A 24400-nucleotide genomic window follows, 5' to 3' on the forward strand; every position below is an offset into this window, starting at 1 on the left:
AAATAATTCCAAAGAGCGGATTATCTACTATCAGTTGATTAACATTGACTACGTTTACACGACTCGATTTACGTCAAAGTTATAATATCGATGTTATGAAACTGACCAATCACAGTCATTTAATTCTTCAGAGAAATAATTATAATTGGCCAGTTTCATAATTGATGATTTTAACTTCGGTGTAAATCAAGTAAAACGTAGTCATAGTTCGGTAATAAACATTGCTCTTTGCGAATCAGTGCAGTAGCAGCAGCAGCAGCAGCACATTTTCAAGATGTTTCCGAGAGTCTTATGGATTGCCGTGACAATAATCGTGCTATTTTGCGTTCATACTTACGGTGAGATGTCGATGTTGTTCCATTTTCTAAGAAAAAGTGATAATTATAAGATACACGTTTTTCTTTTGAATGTGTATATGAAAAACGTTACTGTATTCAGTGGCTGTAAATTTTATAAAAGTTTATATGTTATACATCTAGAATTCACATAGAAATTGGAGAAATTTATAACTTAAAAAAAAAAACATTTCAAAATTCCTTAAAAATTGAACTATACTATAGTATAATTTTAAACATATAAATAGTGTCCATTATATTATAGTACTTATCATATACGAATAAACCATCATTTATACTTTATTACAAATAAAATTTATACTTTATTAAAAATAAAAAAAATATAGCATTTTTGCACAATTTGTGTTTGAAACTTTTTATATAATACACGAATATAAATTTTAGTAATATATAATTAGTATTTTATTAAATTTATACTTAAAGCAAAATTTTTTATCCGATTATCTAGAATTTTATTAAGTACGTATTATTATAGTTTGCATTTAATAACATTTTCTAAAAATGTTTATGATTTTATATCTTTAATACCTTGATAAAAAAATTGATATGATACTTTTAAGAATTTTTCGCATTTAAAATTTATGAAAATTTTTAAAAAAGTTATCTTAAAAGTTTTCAGATTTTATAAGTATATATTTTCAAAAATTACGGAATAAAAAATCTTAAAAATTTTAGAATATTTCCACATTCATGAATTCTAGAGAAGATGTAAGCTTTCTCAACATTTTTGAAAAGCATTTATGTAAAAAATCTGAAAGATTTTCTAAAAAATTATAATATTATACTTGGATGAGATTTTGAAAAAGTTAGGAATAGAAATTCTGAAAAATTACATTCAGAATTTTCTGAAAATTTTTATTAAGGACTTTATACTGCAATTGTACTAACTTTGATATATTAATAATATCCGAATTTTGTTGTGTGTATATTTGTAGCTCAACTCGTGTCATTAGTTTGCTTAGGCTGTTTGTGCGAAGTTAGCACAGGATGTAATATTACTATTGGTTGTAACAACATGGTATGTGGACCATTTTCAATAACAAAATACTACTGGGAAGATGTTGGCAAACCACCTCCAATGGGCGAATCGAGCAGTGATGACGATGGTTTGTTATTTTTACAAAAACTTGTGGATATTTATTAGAAACAATTTTCATTTATTTATACGTATATTATACATAGCGCTGCTTTTATATATTTCGCGAATGAAATGAAAAAAAATATTATACTTAAAAAAAATAGATATGTAATTATATGTATATGTAATTATATTTAAGTGTTTTTTAGTACTAACATTACTGATTACGTATACATAGAAAGAAATGATATTAATATAACATCATTTTTTCCGCATAGCAGATAATTTAATATGACATTTATTGTTAGCATTAAATTAATAATGGAGGAGAAAATGATATCATGGCCTTCATAGCTATATATGGCACCTTTGCTATATAAACAGCGAAATAATAATTATATTTATAAATAATAATTATTTGTCCACTCGTATTTATCCTTATTAGGCTTACATCATAGCACTATTATACACATTCTTATATCCATTATTTTTCCATTCAATTTCATGCAAAAATAATGGATTTCTTTTTACTACACCTAATATAATTAATGCACAAGTCGGATTTATTATAATGCAGGTTTACTTTCAAGTTTTTAAGATTATTTCAGCATTTAATTTTAGCAGTATACTTCTTCATTTTTCTTAAATTTGAATCACACGAATATATATATTCGGTTATAATTCGTTATTTAACATTTTATTTAGTTGTACACATTTTAGAATTATGCAAAGTTAAACAACAGCATTTTATGTAGTATATGCTAATTGCTGTCTTTCTTTTTCGAAATTTTTATATAAAAATAATTATTTGTTAAATCAATTAATTGTAATTCTACTGTTAATCTGTACGTTACATATAAATATTATATAGATTTTAGTACTGAGTACATATTATATATATTTGCATATTTTCTGCAATCCTTTATTTGTAAATATATAATTTTGTATCGAAAGTACTACTATTTTAAAATCAATTTTTTATGAAAAAGCCACATTATTATCCTCATGTTTTTCTTCAACTCATTATGAAATGCTATCACATTTTTATAAATAATGTCTTAAATAAAAAATATTTTATAACTTTAAATCTAAAATAGATTAAATAACACTTTGCTGAATGTATTTGTTAAATTTTAAATTTAAATATTAATTATTAATAATGAAGAGCCATAATATCATCTTTCTCTTTATATCAACTCATAGTTCGTATGCTAATTTTATTTATTTTAGTGATTAATAAATATAAATTTTATAATTATGATAATAAATGTGTGTATCATAATCAATTCTTTTTAGCTTTTCACAAATGTGTTAATGATTTGTACTGTGCTGGTTATACGGTACAGGCCTATATGGCTAAACACAGTAAGGTAAAATCAATATTCAGATTTCGATGTATTACATATTATATGAATCTTTGCATAACTCTAATGTTAGCGCAATTAAAGGACTGTAACGGAGATGAAGTAATCGATTGTGATGATTATGTACGTCTTCATCGACTTGGTTCAGCCGGCTGCAACAACTCGCTAAGCAGTGATTACGAGAACAAATACAAATTATGTTTACAAACCTTTGAACGTAAATAATAGATATATCTTTTATTATTTTTTATGTTAATACAAATCAACATAAGATGTGTTTATACTAAGTTGTTTCTGGAATCATTGCTATGACGTTCGAACAAATAGACGAGTGTTGTCATGGACAGAGATTACATAATAAAAAAAGACGATATATATAAACATATTTTATATTTAATCTATATTAATCTATTTTTATACAAAAAAAGAGTATTAGGGAGATCTTACTTATATAACATTTATATTATAATAAAACTGCAAAAGTTTAATATTAATTAATTTTAAGAGAGATCAAAAAAGAAAAATTTTTATACTTTGATTTTAAAATCGTTTTATACAAAATTTGTATAAAATCACTGCATTAGAGAAGAAAATAAAATAACATTCTATCAATTTAAATGTATGTAATATCTTATTTTTAATATCTTTTAAGCCTCAAAAATAGAATTTTAATGTGGACTTTTAATTAAAAATAATATTTCATAAAAATAAATAAGACAATTTTTTAAGATTTCTTTTTAAGATTTAGATTTAGTATCTTTGTTAATGATGTATGAGGAGGTACCCAATTACAACTTCTTTTTTTCTTTTATATAATACAACGATGAAATTTTTCAGTCATAACCGTTTCAAATGATTTTTCCTTTCCCCACTCATCCTGAATCATCATATCTATATTTTACTTCTCGTCTTCATCACGCGGTATAAAAAAAAGTAATCATTGAGAAGTGCGGAACTCACACAGTAGTAACATTGTTTGTCGCGGATCAACATCAATATATCTCTAAGATGTTTGTGAAAGTTTCGTGGATTGCTATTACAATAATTGTGCTGTTTTGCGTATATACTTTTGGTGAGTTATCGGTTTTTTTTTTAACGAAAAAGTATAAGAGTTGTATATATAACACACAAATTTTCTTCAAATGTATGAAAATTATATATACTATTATAAGTCCATTATAATAAGTTAACGTATAGTACATTACTTGTTATAGAAATCAAATAATTTTTATTAAAAAAATTAAAAATCAATAATTATATTAGATTTTTTTACAAATCAATTAACTATTATCTCAATTCAAGGCTAATATGAATTTAAAGTTCGTGAATATGACTTAATAATAAACGATAATGACTAAATAATAACGATAATTATCTTTTTTTTCTGTAAATATTTCTAATGATTTCTTTATGCACACAAAAGATTCTCCAATTAATATTTTTTAACTAATTTTGAAATTTATAAATATTCTTTTTTAAAATCGAGACATAAGATAATTTTAAGATATCTTTTAGACATATTTAAGACATCTTTAAGATAATTCTTGTAAAAATGTTTTAAAAATATTTTATACCTCGATTTTTGTGTTATACAGAATAAGTGCATATATTGCGTATTTTAATTGTACGAATATTTCCAAGTAAAACACGATATTTCAAAATGTATAAATATTTCCAAGTAAAACGATTCGGGAAATACATTTCATTCAATGATATTGAGAAATTCTCAATATATAAAATTTTAATAATTTATCTATTTTAAATAATTTTTATTATCGAGATAACAAAATAGAGATAATATCTGAATAAAGTAATATTATAAATCAAAGAAATATTTTCGCCAATATTCATAAATATCTCTAAACAAGTAATAATTTAGTTTTACAATAAACTGGTTTGAGTTATATTTTTAACTGTGATTTTATAAAACCAATCATGTCTATGCAGATATATTTGTGAGTAGATATACGTCAAAACATTAAAATATAATTTATGGAAAAAACATTTAATTGATAAAACAATTTTAGTTGATAGAAAATTTGTAAAAGGTAACATGAAGGTGTGTTCTGAATCACTCTACGCAAATAATGAGGAATATAATAATTATTATGTTATTCGTTACAGCTCAAGAGATATCGCAAAAATGCATAGGCTGTATATGCGAAGCTGCTTCAGGATGTAATATCACTGTAGGCTGTGATGGACTGGTATGTGGACCTTTTTATATAACAAAACAATATTGGATTGATGCTGGCAGACCATATATAAACGGAAGACAAAGCGACAACGATAATGAAGATAGTGAGTTGCCTTTTTTCATACAAAAAAAATTATACATTAAAAGTTTAAATGTTAAAAATAAATTTCATTTTCTATTTTTTATACGTATTATAGCTGCGTTCTTATTTATGTATTTATAATACCATATTTTAAAAAGAAACCGAAAAAATTATGTATTTTTTTTAAACAAATATAAAAAAGTTTAACTAAAAATAAATTAACAAAATAAAATAATACTACATACCTGTGTAGGATATGCACGTCTTCGAATTACTAATTAATTATAGAAGCAAAAATAGGCTAGATATTTTTCCAAGAATATTTATATATAATTGTGAAAAAAGAATATATAAAATATTGTTTTTATGAATATTCTAGATTATAATTCGAAAAGATATACCTATGATTCTCTTCTTCAATCATTAACTGTGTGAAAAAAATCAATTTTGAGAACTCTGAGTATATGAAATTAAATATATACTCTTATATATACTCTTATAGTTTATATTCTGATATTATTTAATATAACTAACAATATAAATTTTATAATTAACGTAATATTTAAAAAATATATAATTTAAAAATTTTTTTCCTTTAGCTTTTAGGAGCTGTGCTAAAGATGCATATTGCGCTGCTCATACAGTAGAAAACTATATGGCCAAATTTAGTCGGGTAAGATCATATTTAAATTTTAACTTATACATATATATACTGATGTAAATTATCTCATGTGCATTAATTAAACAGGATTGCACTGGAAATGGAATAATTAACTGTGATGATTACGTACGTATTCATCGATTTGGCGCAAGTGGCTGCACTAATACATTACACAGTGTTTACGAGAATATATATAAATTGTGTATACAAACTGTAGGAGAATATTGAAACAAATAATATACAGGGTGTTCCATTTTAAATGATCGAACCCAATATCTCGAAAACTAAATTCAGTAGAAAAACATTTCAGACAAAAATTATTTGGCTCGAAGGGGAACATAAGATGGTATCATTGATTTGATCTTGGATAGTCCTCTGAAGGTCGTGAAGATTGCCTTCAATTTTTTAAATGGAACCCCTCTATTTCTCATTTCATATTCTTATAGTTCATCTCGAGAGCTTTCCAAAACATTATAATAAAATATTTTTTTCAGTAAGTATTTTTCGAGTTACGAAGCTCAAAAGTTACAGTATATCATCGACTTAGATAACATTTGTCAAGATCAAGGCCATTGGAAATTGTATCTCTTATTTTCATTTTTACATAAAAATAAATTTTTTGTGCAAAAATGAAAATAAGAATAATCTCCAATGGCCTTGATCTTGACAAATCTAAGTCATGTTCCTAAACAATATTCAAGAGGTTTTAGCCATCATTTTAGCGCCTTGTAATGCCAATGCCGATGGTATACTGTAACTTTGGAACCTCATAACTCGAAAAATACTTAATGAAAAAATATTTTATTATATTTTATTATAGTGTTTTGGAAAGTTCACGTGACCTTCAGAGAACTATCCAAAATCAAATCAATGGTACCATCTTATGTCTCTCTTCGAACCAAACAACTTTTGTCTGAAACATTTTTATCTACTGGGTTTAGTTTTCGAAATATTGGACTGGATCATTTAAAATGGGACACTCTGTATATGTATATATATTATATATTATTATAACGATCTAATAATAATCCATTAATTATCCGTAAAAAGCCTATTGTTTGTATATATCAAATATTTAAAATACAATTATTTAATTTTTGTTTTTTAATACCGTATTTCTCATGTTGATAAAAATAGTTGTTAATAAGAAAATGCAGTAATAAAAAGTCGATAAAAAATTCTGAAAAAATTCTTAAAGATCTATGAAAAGAAAATAAACAATTTTTGTCTCTTGCTGTTTTTCTGTAAGGTTAATAGTATTTGAGTAAAAAAATTATTAAAAACCAAAATTCCGCAATTTTTAATAATTAATATCTCGTTAATCATTGCGTAAATTGCAAAGTGATAGAGGACTTTTGCGACTCAGTTTAATTCGGTCTATCTATACAAAAGCACTTGGCAAAAAATTGCGGGATATCCTATATATTATTATTGAAAAAGTCAACATATTCGATGAGTAAATATTATTATCTAAATATTTTAAATGTTTTTATAAACTTTTATCTTGTTATTATTCTATAAAATATAGAAGAAAAATTAGCTGTATTATATTAGCTATATTAGCTATTCTTATATTATATTATATATAAGTAATAAATCTTGTATTATGTATAAATAATAAAATTAATTTGAATAATGTTAGGTATTTGTATATCGTATTATAAATATGTTTCGAAAGAGAATAAATAACATTTTTTATATTTACATTAAATACCTAGAATTTTATATATAATATAAACATATAAAAAATACATATTCTACGTAAGTAGAACTAATTATTATAAAAATATCCGTTAAAATATAAGTTTTGATTCTCGTGTACTTAAAAGTTTATCTATCAATCCTGACCGTTTCTTTAATAGTTCACTATGTTCTTGCAAATTTTTAGCAGCACATACATTTTTTACAAGAAAATGATTTATAAATAATCTAAGACTTTCCCTAAAAGTTTGCAACTTTGGGGATAAAGATATCTTTCCAAATACTTCTAAACAGGCCTCCTCATTCTCATGTAATAATATTCCCAACATGATTTGCCGTACAAGCCTCATGGTTAACTTGTCTAATTCCATGAATTGAATCACCTTGTTATATGCGATAATAAAATTAATAGTAATAAACATTACATGAACAAAAAATAAGAGAAAAATTGATATAGGCATATACATACCTTTAAAACGGAAAGTGGAAGACCTTTGTCTAAGAATAAAAGAGTCAAGAATTTTGCCAGATTTGTTAACTGTTTTGTATTCAAATCACCCAACGTCTTCAACTTATCCCATAATGCATATTGTATAGTTAACTATAATAATAATTATTAATCATTAGAACATATACATAAAAAAATATACTATTGCGCTTGAAAATCTTTACACTAATTATTTATTCATAAAATCAATACTTCAACATTCTCGCTAATAATAAAAAAACGATATAATTGTATTAGTATCAACATAATATAATAATACCAATTTTACTGAATGTAAAATAATACAATAAAATAATAATTGCAATATATACCTATAGAGCAATACTTTCTAACAGCAATAGCTTTCTATTTTTTAAGTGCTTATTAGAAAAAAAAATCAATTTTCCTTATTGCTAATTGATTTTCTAATGCATTGATTTCCTTATTTCGATTTTAAGCTAATCTTTAAAAAATTTCTTGCAGCATAGATTAAAAACGCAATAATATTTTATATATAGAATTGTATTTATGTACCTGATATTTTCTGTCAGAATCACACAGTCTTTGTGCCAATACAGCATAATAAGGATTGAACTTCTTTTCTTGAATACAACAATTGAGGATAACATAAATGATTTCCCTCTGTTGTTGATTCTTCAAACCAAGATGATGAATTTTTTCAAATGCATCTAAATAATCTTCAGCTGTCATTAGTATGCAAAAGATATCTCTTCTAACATCAGTATTCATTCTCTGTTTTCGTGCCAACTCTAATATGTCCTCACTGTATTTTTGTTTTTTGTCTTCCAAATTCTTTTCTAATTTACCAATATCCTTAAGACCGGACCAGGCTGAGCCTACTATCCACCATTTTCCTCTTTCATCAGCTAAAAAAAGATAGAAATACGTAATCTTATTTTTTAAAATTGTTATTTTTTTAAATTGTATTATATGTATTGTATTTTACATACCTTCTAATAAGTCTTCTAAAGTTACATTAAATTGTGTAACACTATTGCCCTTATGGATAAAACTCTTTAGTATTTTCTTCAAGTGTTCTATCCAAGATGGATCATATTGAGGTATTTTGCTCATGTTATTATTTTTTATTGCCAATAGTACATCCAACATAAATTTGACTCTTGAACTACAAAGATAATAGTATACATAATATACATAAATATATACATAATAATATAAATAATATACATAAATAATATACATAAATAAAAATAATAAATATTAAAAAATATTCCAAAAAATACAGGTTTATACAAAGAACAGTTAGAAAAATAATTTAAAATCAAATGTGCGAGTATCCAGTATAAATATAGTATTTTAAAATATAAAGACTTACTTTTCCAAAGTAGCATTATTTGCTTTTTGTTGCAAATTTAATATAAGTTCTTTCAAAGCAATTGGATCATCTTTCCTTAATTGAAAACCTACTGTCCTTAAAATCAATAAAATCAGTTCAATTTCTTTTTCCGTAAATTTTGCCACTAGTTTTTCTAATATTTGATATAAAAGGCGATGACCATATACCTAGAAAATAGAATCATAAATATATTTTGTAATAATGCAAAAATATTAATAATTTTACCTTGAAATTATACAGATGTGAAATAATAAGAATTATATTATCTAATTCTTTATTCTCAATACAATGAGATTCTTCCAACATGTGATGAAGCTTTTTTACAATAGTCAGTAAAAAATGTGCTCCAACTTCTGTACCAATATTTGCATGTAATATAGCGATTAACATCATATGTTCACAGATAAGTCGATCTGGAGTTAATATTGGTGCAACTATACTTTCCATCATTAGTGTGGATAACAATACATTCATACAATTACGACTGTTTGACATGTACATTTCTTCTACCTATATTAAAAATTAGATAATAAATTCAGATAATGTTTATTAGTCACAAATAATATTCTTTTCAATAAAGATATTCAATTTTTTAAAAATATAACTTTAAATGTAAATTTACTTTATTATTTTTATATATAGAGTATTCTATAAAAAAATCGACAAATATTCTAAAGATTATATTTTAAGAAAATTCATATAATGATGTATAATACATTCTAAAAGTTTTTCTGGAAGTTTATCAATTTCCTTGTGAAACATCTTTATATTTGACTAAATAACATATACATGTTAATTACCTGATTTGCAATGGTATGCATATTTTGTTCTGCCAATCTATTTAAAATACCTTTCATCTGTTTCTTTAACCTACTAATTTTTTCACTATCAGAAGAAATATTATTACTTGCAATACGTACAGCAGGTGGTACATATTTTTTTAATATAATATTGCCTTTTTTGTCTCTTTGTCTTCCATAAATATCTTCCCATAAGTCTTCGTTATCATCTGATATATTATTGTGACTAGATTCTTCATTTACTGTCTCTTCTTCTTCATTTGATGTATACTTTTTAGATTTAATGTTTATTGTATCTATTTCCTCTGAAGAAATTTCTCCATCTGATTGTTCTGATGTATTACTGTGACTGGATTCTTCATTCACTGTCTCCTCTTTTTCATTTGATACATACTTTTTAGATTTAATGTTTATTGTATTTGTTTCTTCTGAAGAAATTTCTCCACTATCAACTTGAATTACATTTTTATTAGATAAAAGACTCTCATTTTCTGAATCTTGTTCAGAATCTTCATTATCATCTACACTGTCTTGCTCATCATGTTTTTCATTTCCATCCTCAATATCATCCTTACCAATAGCCATATTCAAATCCTCTTCAAATTCTTTACTCAATCCAGTGTCTAACAACTGCTTTTCAGTTTCAACAATGTGACTCCTATTTTCTGAATTACAGAAATCCAAAAGATCTAATTAAAAGTTAAGGAACTATAAATGATTTATAACCAAATAATTATGATACACATAAATGTGAAATTATAAATTTAAAATATAAAATCATAATAAAAATATAGTATAAAATATAAAAATATAATTTAACAATTTTTAAGAATAACTCCCATACACATGTTCTTTTTTTATTTCATATAGAATAAACAAGAGCATTAATTTTATGAAAATTTCTAGCAATAAGTAAATTATTAAAAGGATACAATCTAATCCATCTGATACGAAAGACTTTGGAATAGATTTACTCTTTCGTTTATTTAATTTCAGTTGCTTTTCCAACTGTTTAATCGCTTTATCCTCGTCTAAGTTGGCCTGTTTTAATTGTTGTGTCACCCTTTGCTTTTTCACATTCTTTTGCATTCTTTCTTCCTTCGCATCTTTAGGCTTTTGTCGTTTCTGCGTCGATGGTACTTGTTCAGTATTATTTTTCTCTTTTATCTTCATCAATTTATCATTATTAATCTTTGATATTTCCGTTTGTTCCGACTGATTTTTCGATTTTTTCTTTTGATAATACATTGCTCTACTTATTTTCTTTTGTTGTCTTTTTTCTTTACGCAATTGCTTGCGTGTTTTCTGTATTGATTTAGATTTCTTGCTCTTAGTATTTAGTACCCCTTTATGTTGAATACGCCCCATTTCGCGAAGAAATGTTCTTAACTAATGTTTAAAATATTACAATATATATATATTATATAAAATAATGTTTATAATATACCAATAAAAGCAAATGTAATGAAAACACAGACTGACATGAAAACTTAACTCTTATTAACCTCAAATTCCACATTCCACATTGTTCACACGTGTCGAACACATTTTTCATAGTCGATATACTTAAGCAGAGAGCACAGAATCTTGCATAATGCATAAAACATGAGGTATAAGAAAATCAACCAATCAGAGTCCTTTATTTCATGGAAAGGAAGGAAAGAAAGAACTTTAATTGGTACATTTTCTTATGCATTACGTGTTATGAATTATGCAAAAGTCTGTGCTCCTCGACGTGCGTCGTATGGCGTTTTGTAACCAATCAGAAAGCAGAATTTTATTTTGTATCGATGGCCTAATTTCCACTGAGGGTTTAAACCGGGGGATTGATTCTGTATCTGAAACGAGGTAAAAATTAAAAGCTAATTTACTATAATACTAATAATTTCATTGGTCAACATTTAGTAAATTCGCTCTCTTTTGTAATTTTCACCTCGTTTCAAGATACAGAATCGATTCTCAGGGGGTTGATTGTGTATCTCGAAATGAGATGAAAATTACAGAAGTAAACAAAAGTTACTAGGTATTGACCAATTAAATTATCAAAATTCTAGTGAATTTATTTACTTTTGTAATTTTCACTTCATTTCAAGATATACAATCGACCCCTAGAAGGTTAGAATCAACCAATTATAGTCGAGTACAATAAAAGTAATAGGAAACAGAGAACAGAGAATAAGAATTTTAGCCTATCAGAAATTATGTGAAAGGCATAGTTTCTGATAGGTTGAAATTCTTATTCTCAGTTCTCTGTTCCCTGTTTCTTACAGTCGAACGACAGGGGAATGTTCGATTATAGTTAGTTGGTTCTTAAGACTTAAATACAATAGGCACAGGCAACAGGAAATAACGAGCCGTCCAATCAGAGCTCTGGAATGTAAGTTCGATATATCTTAGAGCTCTGATTGGACGGCTCGTTATTCCCTGTTGCTTGTGCCTATTGTATTTAAGCCTTTACATACTAAGTTGTTCGCGTTGCATGCTCCAATATGTTTCAATATGCTTCCATTATAGCTCCTACTCACTCCAATGCGCCTTATTAGAATGAGTAGAAACTATAGAAGGAGCATGTGACGCAAACAAATCTGATTCGGTTTAAACCTTCGAGTGCGTCCATTTTAATTGGCTAATAATTTTTTTTTAAACAGTGGCGCTCCTGAGGAGTTTCGGTGCCCCCTAGGGCTCGAACCCCAAAAATCTACAGATAAGCACGTTACTGCTGACTTTAGTAGAGATGCGCCTTAAGATTTTCAAAATCGTAACGTATCTTACGTTCTTCGACGCTTCGAAAATCGCAATTTATTTGTTCTTCGAAGACATTTCAATTAAGTATGGATGGTTGTGAAATGAAAGTTATTCGATGGGATGCGATAATTTTGTATATTTCGCCACTATTATTGATCGAAGGTAAATCTCACGTAATTACTTTGCGTAGAATGAGTATGAAGGGAATGGCGCCAATGCATGTGTCTAATGTTGATTGGCTCCGCCCAATTATTAGAAGAAGACAGTTTAAGCGTCATAAATAAGGACTGAAATGGCGACTTCCGGCTAATTGGCGCCACTCTCTTTATACTTATTCCAACTTTATGAACTGTCGACAGTCAAACGCCCGTATCACAATTACGTTAAACATCATCGCTGTTAGTTCGTCATCTCGTTGGCTGTTTTAAGAATACTTGTAAGTAATTACAGTACATTTACCTTGATAAATTTGAAATTGCCTTTCATATATCTTGTAGCGAAGTTGTATTCAAGTCTTTCCGTATAGTTCGCAAACGAAAAGAAATCTTGTGCGCATAGAATAACCCACACACAACAGTTCTCCGAGAATATATATTCTGAAGGTCGATTGTATATCTTGAAACAAGATGAAAATTATAAAAATTAGCTGGAATATTTATAATTTCATTGGTCAATAATGAATTTGTCACTTTAGTTATTCATCTTTCAAGATACACAATCGATATATTCTTGGAGGTATCCTTAGGACAGACAAGTCCAACATTAATTCCGAAGTCAAAACGCAAAGCCGTTGAAGCAAAAAAATTTAATATAAGTAAGATTTCGGCGATTGTAAAGTGATACGTGTCACTCAGAGAGAGACGCATAGCAACACTTTGTAACCACCGAAATCTTATCCGTGTTGAATTTTTTTGTCGATGGCTTTACGTTTCTGGAACTAAAATTGGACATATCTAAGTATGTAGGATGTCCTTAGGACATCCTATCACTTGGTGAACTGTATTATGTGGGGAATGTCCCATAAAGTTTTTCGTGAAGTGTGACGGCGCGCGAAATCTATGCCAAATAATCACGTGATTTCTTTGTAGGTACCTGTTGCTTGCTTCTGGACCTGTGAGTCTTTGATCATCCTTTTCACACGTTATTTTCTCATCGAAATCAACGATGGAATAGATTCACAATCATTATCAATCGTTAACAGGTACATATAAATCATTTTATAATTAATTAAGACGTTTATCTGCAGTAAGAACACAGTGTTTCATAAAATGAATTATTACATTCTTGTTGCTTGCCAATGTTAAACAAGAGTGAAGAGTCTGTATTACACTGTATCCTTATTGAACAACACTCTTATAGTTTGTTTATAGATTTGTTTGCGTCGCAAACATGCTCTAGTTCCTACTCATTCTAATGAGCACATTAATAGGAGCTATGATAGGAGCATATTGGAGCATGTTGGAACAAACAAACAAATCTTATATTTTTCGATATGTGAATATCATTTTCCAATTTGGCGATGTTTCACACATGTTAATGTGATGTTTATACCGCAAACAATTGCAGCATAAAAATTATTATATATGTTATAATTCTTAAAGCATGGCTGCTTTTATTATTTAATGATTCTTAAATTGATAAAACAAATATTAAAAATTAATTGTTGATCTTATACATCTTAAAAATCTTTTACTTCAGGCTTTAAAAAAGATTATCTAATCTAATCAATTAATTAATTCAATCAAACTTTGATTAACAATCGATGATTAATTTAATGGATGATTAATATTAGCAAAATAGTACAGATTATTTGATGAATTAAGCAACTAAATTAATCATGGAATCAAAGTTTGATTGAAATTACTAAGAATTATTTTATATCTCTAATAATATACGTCACGATAATGATATATTGATCCAAAAATATTATCAATGTATATATATATAATAATAATTGCTAATATTTACAAAGATTTATTTAAAAAATTTACTATGTGTTAATTTAAGTAAATGTGGGCTAAAAGTTTTGATTAAACAAACAAAATTATAAATATTATTAAAAGATAACAAAAAAAAAAGAATATAATTACGTTCATTATTATTTTTCAATTTTGATTTAGATATTTTCCTAAACGTATATTTAAATAATTTTTATCCCTTTATCTGAAATCTTCGAACTTTTTTTGCAAATAGAAATTATATTCTCGTATTTCATTTTTTATATTCTTTCTAAATTAAAAATTTTATTAAAAATACACAGTCTAAAGAATAAGCAAAATGTTACCATATATTAACAATTTGTTAGCAGATTCAAAAGAATACTGTGACAGATTGACAAACTCATGTTATGTCTTTATTAAGTATTATGCCAGCAGAATTTATATAATACATAATGTGTTTTTAGCCGAAACTGATCAAAGTCATTTTAATCATTCAAATGTAATATATTATTTAAATTTGCATATAAAAGATTTATAATTCTGAATATTACTTGATGCATATCGGTATTTATATATATTGCCTTCCTAGAAATAGGTATAAATATATGTATAGGTATAAATATATGCCAATATATGTCAAGTCGATACCTAGAATTATCTTGGGCAGGACTAATTTAAATAATTATAAAATGATTCTGCTCAGTTTCTGCCACCATATTAAATAAACAAATTTCGTTATATTGCTGTCTATGAACAAAACAATTTGTAACAGACTTTGGCAAAATCTTTTTGATAGATTTCGATAAATTGCTAATTGGAATTTAATGATAGATTTCGATAAATTGCTAATTGGAATTTAATGGATGATAAATATTGAAGGATACTAAAAAATAGAAAGTGTTTCTGGAAAAATGGAAAGGATGGTTCTGGAAAAAGTGTTTTATTAGTTTTAAGAAAGTAATCATTTATTGCAGTTCTACCGCATCATAATTTGCTCTTTTTATTTTTCTTTTCTTCGTAAATGTATACATATTTCTTGGTAGATCGTTCCTTTGACGTATACAAATCTTAGAATCGTTGAAGTTGTCAAAACGGCCTCTTTTTTATTAAGCTTTTCGTCATGTATATAATTCATGTTGTTCCATATTTGCTTTAATTGTTCCAACGGACAGTCTTAATTTCGCAATTCTATCTGTGCGATGGATTACAACATTATTTATTACGCTGATATTCTCTCCAAAGTGGCTTGTATCGCATATGTCCCAACTGTTTAACGGGCAGTTTTGCGATTGCTATTGCAATAAAATGAAACACACATACTCTTCTCTTCCAATAATATTTCACCTCGCGCTTGCTCTAACTATTTCAACGTCTTTCCTGTTGAAAGCAAATGAATTATAAAGAACTGACGATCCTTAAACTACACTCATCTGCAAAAAAAGGCTCATCATTTAGTACAATTTTTTAACATCTTTTAGTAAGCTAGCTCAACAAACATTGCATTGAACTATTATTTATCTCAATATGATGATTTTTTGTTGAATTATCGCTTATTGAAAGATGTTAAGAAATTATGCTAAATTTTGGTCCATTTTTTTGCGAGTGAATGTAACTTCGGAAACTGAAAATTCGATATAGAATGAATCTCCTCGAGATTCATCCATCTTTTATAGGATGATGTTATGATATCGATCGATATATTCCGATATATTCCGCATAAACTTTGTTCTTCCGAGATGAGCGCGAATTTCGCGTACGCGCAAATCTCGAGAAATCATCTCTTCTGGTCAGCTCATTTATATACATGTTACATCTACGCGATAACTCGTTTATAAAGTAACAAGAGACATATGTCATGAATTTTCTTCAGATTTCTACGAGACTTACAATTAGTCTCAATTGTCTTAAAAATAACTGCGAGAATAATTCTAAGCAAGTCTTTGTCTCTCTCTTATTAAAGTAAAGGGAAAAAGAAGAATATTCGCGCGTCGCATGGTTTCTTCGCTTTTTTTTTCCGGTGTGATCGGAAGTGTTGCTCGATCAGAACGATTATTAACTGTTTAGGGTGGAAGCATAGAATTTTGTATAACGCATATTTAGATAATGTATAATATATAAAGTATGAAAAAATGAACCAATCAAAATCCTTCATTTTGTTCCTTTTCACGAAATAAAAGATTCTAAACAAAAGATTGATTGATTTTCTTATACTTTGTACGTTATACGTTATATCAAAATCTGTGCTTCTGTCTTTAGGATCTATCCAGAACAAATAAATTTGTCTAGTTGCATAAACATATACATAAAGGAAAAATATCCAATCGTATTTCTATTGTAAAGACGCATTTTACATGCGTCTTTACAATAGAAATACGATGAGATATTGTGTAAATGCGATTGGATGTTTTTTATGCATACATTTATGCTATGTAAATTTGCCTGGATAGACTCTTAAGAACGAAGCACAGATTTTTGCATAATGCATAAGAGAATCAATTAGATTTTTTTTTAATGAGATGAAAGATTCTGATTGGTTGATTCTTTGCTGTATGTATTATGCAAAGCTCTGCTGTATTATGCAAAACTCTGTGCTTCGCTGTGCCTTTACTCTTCTTGGCAGAAATTAATGTAAGCGTACTCGATTAACGATCAGTCTCACGTTACGGGAGAGATCTTTGAAAAGAAACCGAATTTCCGACGAGAGGCTAATTTTCTCAAGTGCTCTATATGCTACATGATTCTCGATTTTGTCTGTGGACACACTACGACTCTCTGCACGTGGTATTTTATAATCGTTAGCGTATTTTACGATCACATCGATAAATGTCGTTTCTCAAAGAGCAGTTATTTACATAGTTAAGGCGCTAGCCGCTTCTTATTCGGATAATCGATTCGTAAATACTATTTGTTATAACGCACAATTACGTTCAGAACAGAGAAAGGAGCACACATAATCCTTCTTTCTATCTTCTCAAGTTTTCGTTTTTTTTTTTTTTTTTTCACGATGTCCTTAATACTATATTTCTAATAAAGTTGGCACTATTCGAAAAGTGGAAAGCCGGTTTGAATTGCATGGAGTGAGATCGAATCGCAGCACTTTCGTGTATTTCAAACCAAAAGGAATTTGAGAATCAATTTTTGATTGTGTGCCAAAATTATTCAATTTCATTTCGAATAAATACCTATGATTAGCTTCGAATTAATTGACCTATTTCTTACGGGGATAACGTGTAACGCTGCGACCGTTGCAGTGTTTTTATTAAAATCTTTTAAAACACAATACTCAATTACGCGAATATAATCTGTCATTCCTATACATAGAGTAGCTTGTTAATAAAGATCGCACTAGTGAAGCGGAGGTACTCGTATGGAAGTTGGCGTTCACCCTGTATATCTGTAATTGGTCGTCGCGAAAGCAATGGATCGGTCAATCAGACTTTTTTTTTATCGTAATTACGTTTCGTACGTTTCGCACGGTAAGACAGTGTAATTGTAATTCGGTGATAGAAAGAATAAATGCTATCAAAAAACGTACAATTAATCATCGAATGCTTCCGTTACTTATTGATTGCTTAATTGTGTATATCGTCGTTAGGATTTGGTGTTTTTTTTCTCTCGAAATTCGACGTTATACAATATCATACGTGGCACATACAGGGTTATATACGAAGGCCATATTTTGTGTATAATAACGGCAGTATTTGGCGCAACGCAGATCAATTATCGAGACGCCTCTTCGACACAAATGGACCTAAAAATCTCTTTTTCCACCACTCATCCATCTCCATTCAAAATTGAATTGTCCTTCACATTAAAATTTCCCTCAACGGATGGTTTTGAGAATAAGATTTGTTGTCTCTTTCTAAATAATGTTAAATCGTCCGGCGAAGATACCAAGTCGAACCAGCGAATCTCGATCATACATGTATAGTGAATTCTTGTCTTTCTTGCTCCTTTCTTTGCTGATATCTGCAACAAATGATTACGTTTATGTTCTTAAAAATATTTAAATCAATTCTCTCTTTTTTTTAATTATTAATTTTTAAATATCTCGTATTTCGAAAACAATTATATATAATAATTTTCTGAAAATACTTAAAATCAATGATATCTAAAATTTATTTAAAAAATTTCTTTCCTCGTCTTGAATATTTGATATTCAACTACCTCGATAATTAAAAGTTTTATTAAATTATATTTATCTTGGTATTATTATTATTATATGTGAAAAAGAAACATATTATTTATACACATTATATGAAAACATCAATATCCAAACAATCATATATTCTTCCTCAGATTCTATTGTGTAGTATAGTAGTCGCCAAGATAATCTATAGATATACAAATAAATAAATTTCCGAAGATTAGACCGATCTCAGCTATTTAGTACTGGTTGGGCATGCTTGTTTACGGATACTCATGCCGATACCTAGCGAGCATAGATTCGACGGCCTCAATCGGAAGTCTGCCCAAACTGCCGCCATGACGAGTTCCGGCTGATAAACCTTGCCATTCGCGATCGCGTTCGCGATCACGATCACGGTCGCACTCCACGTCGCTCAATTCGCGACTGTCACTGAACCCGCTTGGCGGCAATAGCGTCATATCCTCTACCGAACTGTCAAACAAATCAGCGGATACATTTATCGAGTCAAAAGAAAAATTTTTCTTTAAAGCTTGTGACACCGTTGTCTGAATTTAAAAAAAAAACTGATGAAACGCAACTCTAATTTAATTCGATTCATAATTAAATCTCTTATTCATAAGGTAATGTTCCATATAATGATGATTAATTTAATCTCATTATCAAAAACATCTTTAATGTTGTCTAAATTAAATAATATTGAATATACAGGGTAATGCATGAAATGTCATATCATTTTATTATCTTTAAAATCATACTTCTAGAGTATTGATTTTTTTAATTACATTAGCAAATTCTATATTTCGTGGAAATTCTGTTAAGTGGAATTACAAGTTGGACTTGAACGGAGGTGAAGGCGTATACCAGTTTATGAAATGCACACAACTACACGTGGATAGAAACGTCTCCGGGTTTCTATCTCATTCTTTGTTCCCATGAAAAACAACACAACTTTCACTTTCTGCTCGCATTTTAAATCAACTGCTATTTCACAAACTGATGTGTGTGCTTTTACCTCCGCCAAATTCTAATTTGTGATATTACATCTAACAGAATTTCCTTGAAGTACAGAATTTCACACAGTATAAAAAATCGATATTCCACCGGTTTAGTTTAATGAAATAATTAAATAATATAACATTTCATACGTCACGCTGTATGTAAATATATATATATACGTAAATATGGGGAAAAAAGATTGTACACATACATACATACATACATACATACATACATTTTTTATACGTATAAGGATAACTTGTCAGCATGTGAAGACTCAATTATGTTTTAGAAAATACTTTTATCTTCTTTTATATAAAAGCAAGTATAGAATTCTCATCCTTTATCGTATAAAATATGAGGTTCTAGAATGAAGCGTAATAACGTGAAAAATCAATACATCATACATATATATATTATATATATCACATTACATATAAAATATATGCATTTTTGAAGTATATGTCACTTTTAATAATATCCATAAAATAAATATAAATATTTATCACTCGTAAAAAATTTCTGATTAATAAATGATTCGCGTCATTGCGCTTCTTTTTCGCATCGATGAAAATGATGAGAGGCTGATATCGAATAGTCAAGACTGAGTGCTATGTGGAAACAAACAAACCTTGGCTACCTGCGAGTAGACCGGCTCGGCTGTCGGCTTCGTCGTCTCGCGAGTGAGGGCGAGCCTTCGTTGTTAGATTCCGTACTCGATTCGACACCTCGCGAAAATACATCTGTAAGGGATCACATTATTGTATGGAGGTTTATTCTCGCACAGTCAGTTTTCTTGATAATTCATTCTCTAGATTTCTTTTTATATCGATAATCAATATACACAATTGTAAAAGTAGAAATACATAATTGTACCTCTACAAGGCTTTACTGGCACTCTATAACTAGGCCCGGCGCATTCGCCGCAAGGGCTTCCGGATGTATCGCTCCCGGAACCTTGTCGACTCGATCGCAGCTTACTCTCGGCTTCCGCGATGCTCGGAAAGTAGCGTTGCTTGTGCCACCTTGGTGTTTTCGACCTGCGCGTCAAAGAACACCAGAAAGAGGAAGAGAAGAGGAGGAAAATGAAAGCGCAAACGGAAAACGGATTGGTTTCACGAAAAGTCAGAAGTTAAGAAGCGACGGAAGAAGCCAGTTACCTTTCGAATTCCACGCTGGATCTCTCGTAATCGATAGTATTGATGTCCTCGTTCTCCAAATGACCAAAAGTCTTGAACTGCATCGTGTAATCGAGCGTTGCAGTTGTGACCGAACGGTTCTCTCTTCCGGGAACACTAAACGTAGCGTACGGACTTATTTCATACATTTCTGTGAAGAATAATAAAGTATTAATAAAGCTGTATTTACGTTATGCCAATAATTCATCAACTTATGAATCGATATTCATACCAGAACCATGATCAGCGGATTTGTGATTTTCTTGTTTCACGGGCGAACTAGTGTAAACCTGATGATTACGTCTGTTGTCTCGTTCAGCCGTCGATTTAAGTTGTACGGTCGACATACAACTGGACAAGTGATGATGCTGTTGCTGATGCTGTTGTTGTGGAACCATTCCTAATCCAGCCTGCTGTTGCTGCTGTTGTCCTGGTAATATCTCACCTAAATAATTCGCTCTGTCGAAAAATAACATAAAAAAGTAATTAATAAGAACTGACGAGTGGTGAGTAGTAAATAAATGAAGTGAAATAGAATTTAAAAAATCGGGAAGTATTACGCTTTACCTGCCGTTACGTTTAAGCATGACATAACCCAGGATAACCGCGGAAACGACTAAAACGATTGCGCAGACGAGTGGTACGATGACATACAAAACTTTGTGATTAGGCACAGTCTTCTTGATATCGTCCTCCATTATTAAATCGTTAGGTGGACCGATACTGACTCCGCTTAATGTGGTCGTGGCAAATTCCATTTGAGCCTGAGTCGAGCCGGCGTCGTTGTGAGCCGTTAAACGTAAACTGTACCACGATGCCGTTTTTAAATCACGAATCACAACGTTATCAGTCGCTCTGCTGGCCACCAAAATCCACGGTTCTGTATTGATTCGCCTCCGATATTCGACGGTGTAATATTGAATGGGACATCCTCCATTAGGCCAAGATAATAAATTTAATTTCACCGATGTGCCATTTGCCGAAATAATATCTCTTTCTTTAGGCAATAGGGGCTCTGGAAAATAAATTAGAGGAAGTTTAATAGCCGTCATTAACAAAAAAATTTATATTAACCTTTCGATTCCTACGTTAATTTTCCTGCAAATATAAATTCCCAAGTGGAGAGACCTCAAAAATGTTCTGTATAATAGCAAGTCTATGATGTTAACAATTATATTAAAGTATAATAAATAGACATATTGGTATAGTATAATACAATGTCATTTATCTTTTATAAAATTTTCAAAAGTCTAAAAAAAATATCAAAATCTCCTAACAGAATTATTGAGAAAAGGCAAGCAGTTCACCGCTTGAGAGTCGAAAGGTTAATTGACACCTGAACTCAATTCTAAGCAATCGTACACATAGCTAATTTTAATTGATCATGAAATATTTTATTTACCAGTGCCCTTCGTTGTTGCACTGATTAGTGGACTTGGATCACCAGTATCAACACGATTATGTGCTGTTAAGTGCGCTAAGTAGGAAGATCCACATTTTAATCCAGATAGCACGAATTCTGTTTGTTCAGGAGATAAGGCGATTTCTTCCCATCCGCCCTGATCCCTCTTGTAGCTTAACACATATCCTGGAAAAAAAATAGTTTACTAACAGCTACATATGTAATATACAATATTATTAATTTGCTTTCTCAATACCTTGTATCGTAGCGCCGCCATTGTCAGGATGATTCCAACGGAATCTGATACTGTTTGTTGTTGTATATTGCAATTCTAATGACGGTGCTCTGGGTGGCATTACTACGACTAATGAATATGTGATAGAATCGTCACCGAATAAATTACTAGCCGAACAAGTGTAATTTCCTGCGACCGATTGCTCCAATCCTGAAAGATGATCGAAAATATTAGGCGTAGTAAAAAGAAATCCATTATTTTTCCATTCAATTTCATGCAAAAATAATGGATTTCTTTTTATCTAATATATCATGATAATAATTTATAGATATTAATTTTGATAATTATAGATAATTTATAGATGTTAATTTTGCATTAAAGTGTTTAGATTCGATATTGTGATTCTGTAAGTAGCGAGAAATAAATTAAAATACGTGAAATACTTACCGCGTATATTAAGGTGTCCATCGGATGTAAGCTCATAGTGCCTGCCGGTGCTGATTTGACTGTTTCTGTATGTCCAAATTGGTCGTGGCGTAGGATTTCCGACCACTAAACACGACAGCGTGACCGATGATTTTACAGCTCTTCTTAATACTTGCGAGAACGACGCCACTCTAGCGGGAGCTACAGAATGAATTTAAAATTTAAGATATTAGTAATAATTAAAAAGGTCTAAATTCTAAAATCTTGGGATTTTCGGATATATGATTCGCAAGTACCTCTAGTATTCGTTGTTTGCGTAACTATAGTGGTTCGTTCTCCTTCTCCAAGACCGGTTGTTGCTGACACCCAGAACTCGTATAATTGCCTAAGAATTTAGAAATCGGTTCATAAAATGTATTGTAAAAAAATTGCAATTATTGTAATACCTTTCCACTAGATCTCGTAATTCCATCGTAAGAGTATCTGTGGGCGATGACGGCGGTTCGTGCATCGTGTGCGTGTTATGATTTTTAGAGCCAGTTTCTCTGCTATATACAGTGTATTTTGAGACATTTCCATTAGGTTGCAACGGCGGCAACCAGGAAACCAATATGCTTTCCGCTGTTAATGCTAATGCTTTAATACCAGCGGGTGGGCCTGGGACTATAAAAAAGATAATAGATTGTTTATTTTACAATCTGATATATAGTTACAATCGATATATAGTTTTTTTATCTGTTAAAATTGAATTAAACATCTCACCATCTTCTTCCGTCATGCAGAAGATTGGTGGACTCAATGCTCCATCACCCGCGCCTGTATAAGCCAATACTTTGATGGAATAATTTGTGTACTTATATAACGTGTGCAAATAAGTATCCATGCTGGAAGTTCTTTTAACTTCACCAACCGTTGATATATCCACTGCGATAAAAAATTAATTAATATCTAGTAATGTATTATAAAGTGTAAAAATCTTATAAGATTAATTTTTTGCGAACATTTATTTTCATCTGTGTTCTGAAAGCGAGTTACTCACTGTTATCAGTAGGTACCGGCCTATAATAGACTTTGTATCCTTGAATAATTCCGCCATGCTGATGAGGTGGAGGCGCACTCCAAGATACTTTGACGCTTTGAGAAGACAATGGGACGCATGTTACTTGAGTCGGTGGTGTTTCCGGTACTACGAATGCGAATAGAAATCGAAATATTTATATATAT

General features: G+C 29.4%; 4 protein-coding genes across 5 annotated transcripts in view; 2 read left to right on the forward strand and 2 right to left on the reverse strand.

Annotated features, from left to right (window-relative positions):
- The first annotated feature begins 223 nt into the window (after positions 1-223).
- Positions 224-3085, forward strand: LOC108685449 (lysozyme-like). The gene is made up of 4 exons (XM_018190233.1): positions 224-338; positions 1292-1462; positions 2731-2804; positions 2883-3085. The coding sequence occupies exons 1-4, from the start codon at positions 275-277 to the stop codon at positions 3021-3023; spliced, it is 450 nt and encodes a 149-aa protein (XP_018045722.1). The 5' UTR covers positions 224-274; the 3' UTR covers positions 3024-3085.
- A 585-nt stretch (positions 3086-3670) lies between these two features.
- On the forward strand, positions 3671-6310 carry LOC108685455 (lysozyme-like). Its single transcript, XM_018190241.1, has 4 exons — positions 3671-3870; positions 4923-5099; positions 5677-5750; positions 5826-6310. The coding sequence occupies exons 1-4, from the start codon at positions 3807-3809 to the stop codon at positions 5964-5966; spliced, it is 456 nt and encodes a 151-aa protein (XP_018045730.1). The 5' UTR covers positions 3671-3806; the 3' UTR covers positions 5967-6310.
- Positions 6311-7531: 1221 nt separating this feature from the next.
- LOC108685419 (nucleolar MIF4G domain-containing protein 1) lies at positions 7532-11657 on the reverse strand. 2 transcript variants are annotated; one of them, XM_018190197.1, is made up of 9 exons: positions 11587-11657; positions 11037-11493; positions 10105-10793; positions 9530-9814; positions 9284-9471; positions 8898-9073; positions 8461-8813; positions 7909-8040; positions 7532-7822 (listed from the first exon to the last, which is right to left on the reverse strand). In XM_018190197.1, the coding sequence occupies exons 2-9, from the start codon at positions 11470-11472 to the stop codon at positions 7532-7534; spliced, it is 2550 nt and encodes an 849-aa protein (XP_018045686.1). In that variant the 5' UTR covers positions 11473-11493; positions 11587-11657. The 2 variants fall into 2 exon arrangements, with proteins under 2 accessions (XP_018045686.1, XP_018045685.1); XM_018190196.1 differs by having other exon boundaries at positions 11610-11655.
- A 6992-nt stretch (positions 11658-18649) lies between these two features.
- Positions 18650-24400, reverse strand: part of LOC108685430 (Down syndrome cell adhesion molecule-like protein Dscam2) — an 11940-nt gene continuing 6189 nt past the window's right edge. Inside the window, exons 12-25 of the mRNA XM_018190209.1 lie at positions 24216-24362; positions 23939-24100; positions 23623-23839; positions 23473-23561; positions 23198-23377; positions 22772-22960; positions 22516-22701; positions 21681-22128; positions 21346-21572; positions 21096-21264; positions 20812-20975; positions 20576-20678; positions 19222-19410; positions 18650-18758 (exon numbers count right to left, since the gene is read on the reverse strand). Of these exons, the coding sequence (XP_018045698.1) occupies positions 18707-18758; positions 19222-19410; positions 20576-20678; positions 20812-20975; positions 21096-21264; positions 21346-21572; positions 21681-22128; positions 22516-22701; positions 22772-22960; positions 23198-23377; positions 23473-23561; positions 23623-23839; positions 23939-24100; positions 24216-24362 (2522 nt within the window). The 3' untranslated portion in view covers positions 18650-18706. The remainder of the gene's footprint in view (positions 18759-19221; positions 19411-20575; positions 20679-20811; positions 20976-21095; positions 21265-21345; positions 21573-21680; positions 22129-22515; positions 22702-22771; positions 22961-23197; positions 23378-23472; positions 23562-23622; positions 23840-23938; positions 24101-24215; positions 24363-24400) is intronic.

The sequence above is a fragment of the Atta colombica genome, unplaced genomic scaffold, assembly GCF_001594045.1.
Source record: "Atta colombica isolate Treedump-2 unplaced genomic scaffold, Acol1.0 scaffold153, whole genome shotgun sequence".
Taxonomy (NCBI): domain Eukaryota; kingdom Metazoa; phylum Arthropoda; class Insecta; order Hymenoptera; family Formicidae; genus Atta; species Atta colombica.

Coding starts and splice junctions, on each gene's coding strand:
- LOC108685449 (XM_018190233.1), top strand. CDS start 275: ATGTTTCCGAGAGTCTTATGGATTGCCGTGACAATAATCGTGCTATTT. Junction 339..1,291: donor ATTTTGCGTTCATACTTACG/GTGAGATGTCGA, acceptor GTATATTTGTAG/CTCAACTCGTGTCATTAGTT. Junction 1,463..2,730: donor ATCGAGCAGTGATGACGATG/GTTTGTTATTTT, acceptor AATTCTTTTTAG/CTTTTCACAAATGTGTTAAT.
- LOC108685455 (XM_018190241.1), top strand. CDS start 3,807: ATGTTTGTGAAAGTTTCGTGGATTGCTATTACAATAATTGTGCTGTTT. Junction 5,100..5,676: donor CGACAACGATAATGAAGATA/GTGAGTTGCCTT, acceptor TTTTTCCTTTAG/CTTTTAGGAGCTGTGCTAAA. Junction 5,751..5,825: donor ATATGGCCAAATTTAGTCGG/GTAAGATCATAT, acceptor TTAATTAAACAG/GATTGCACTGGAAATGGAAT.
- LOC108685419 (XM_018190196.1), bottom strand. CDS start 11,630: ATGTGGAATGTGGAATTTGAG. Junction 11,494..11,609: donor TGTGGAATGTGGAATTTGAG/GTTAATAAGAGT, acceptor TTTAAACATTAG/TTAAGAACATTTCTTCGCGA. Junction 9,472..9,529: donor CACATCTGTATAATTTCAAG/GTAAAATTATTA, acceptor TCTATTTTCTAG/GTATATGGTCATCGCCTTTT.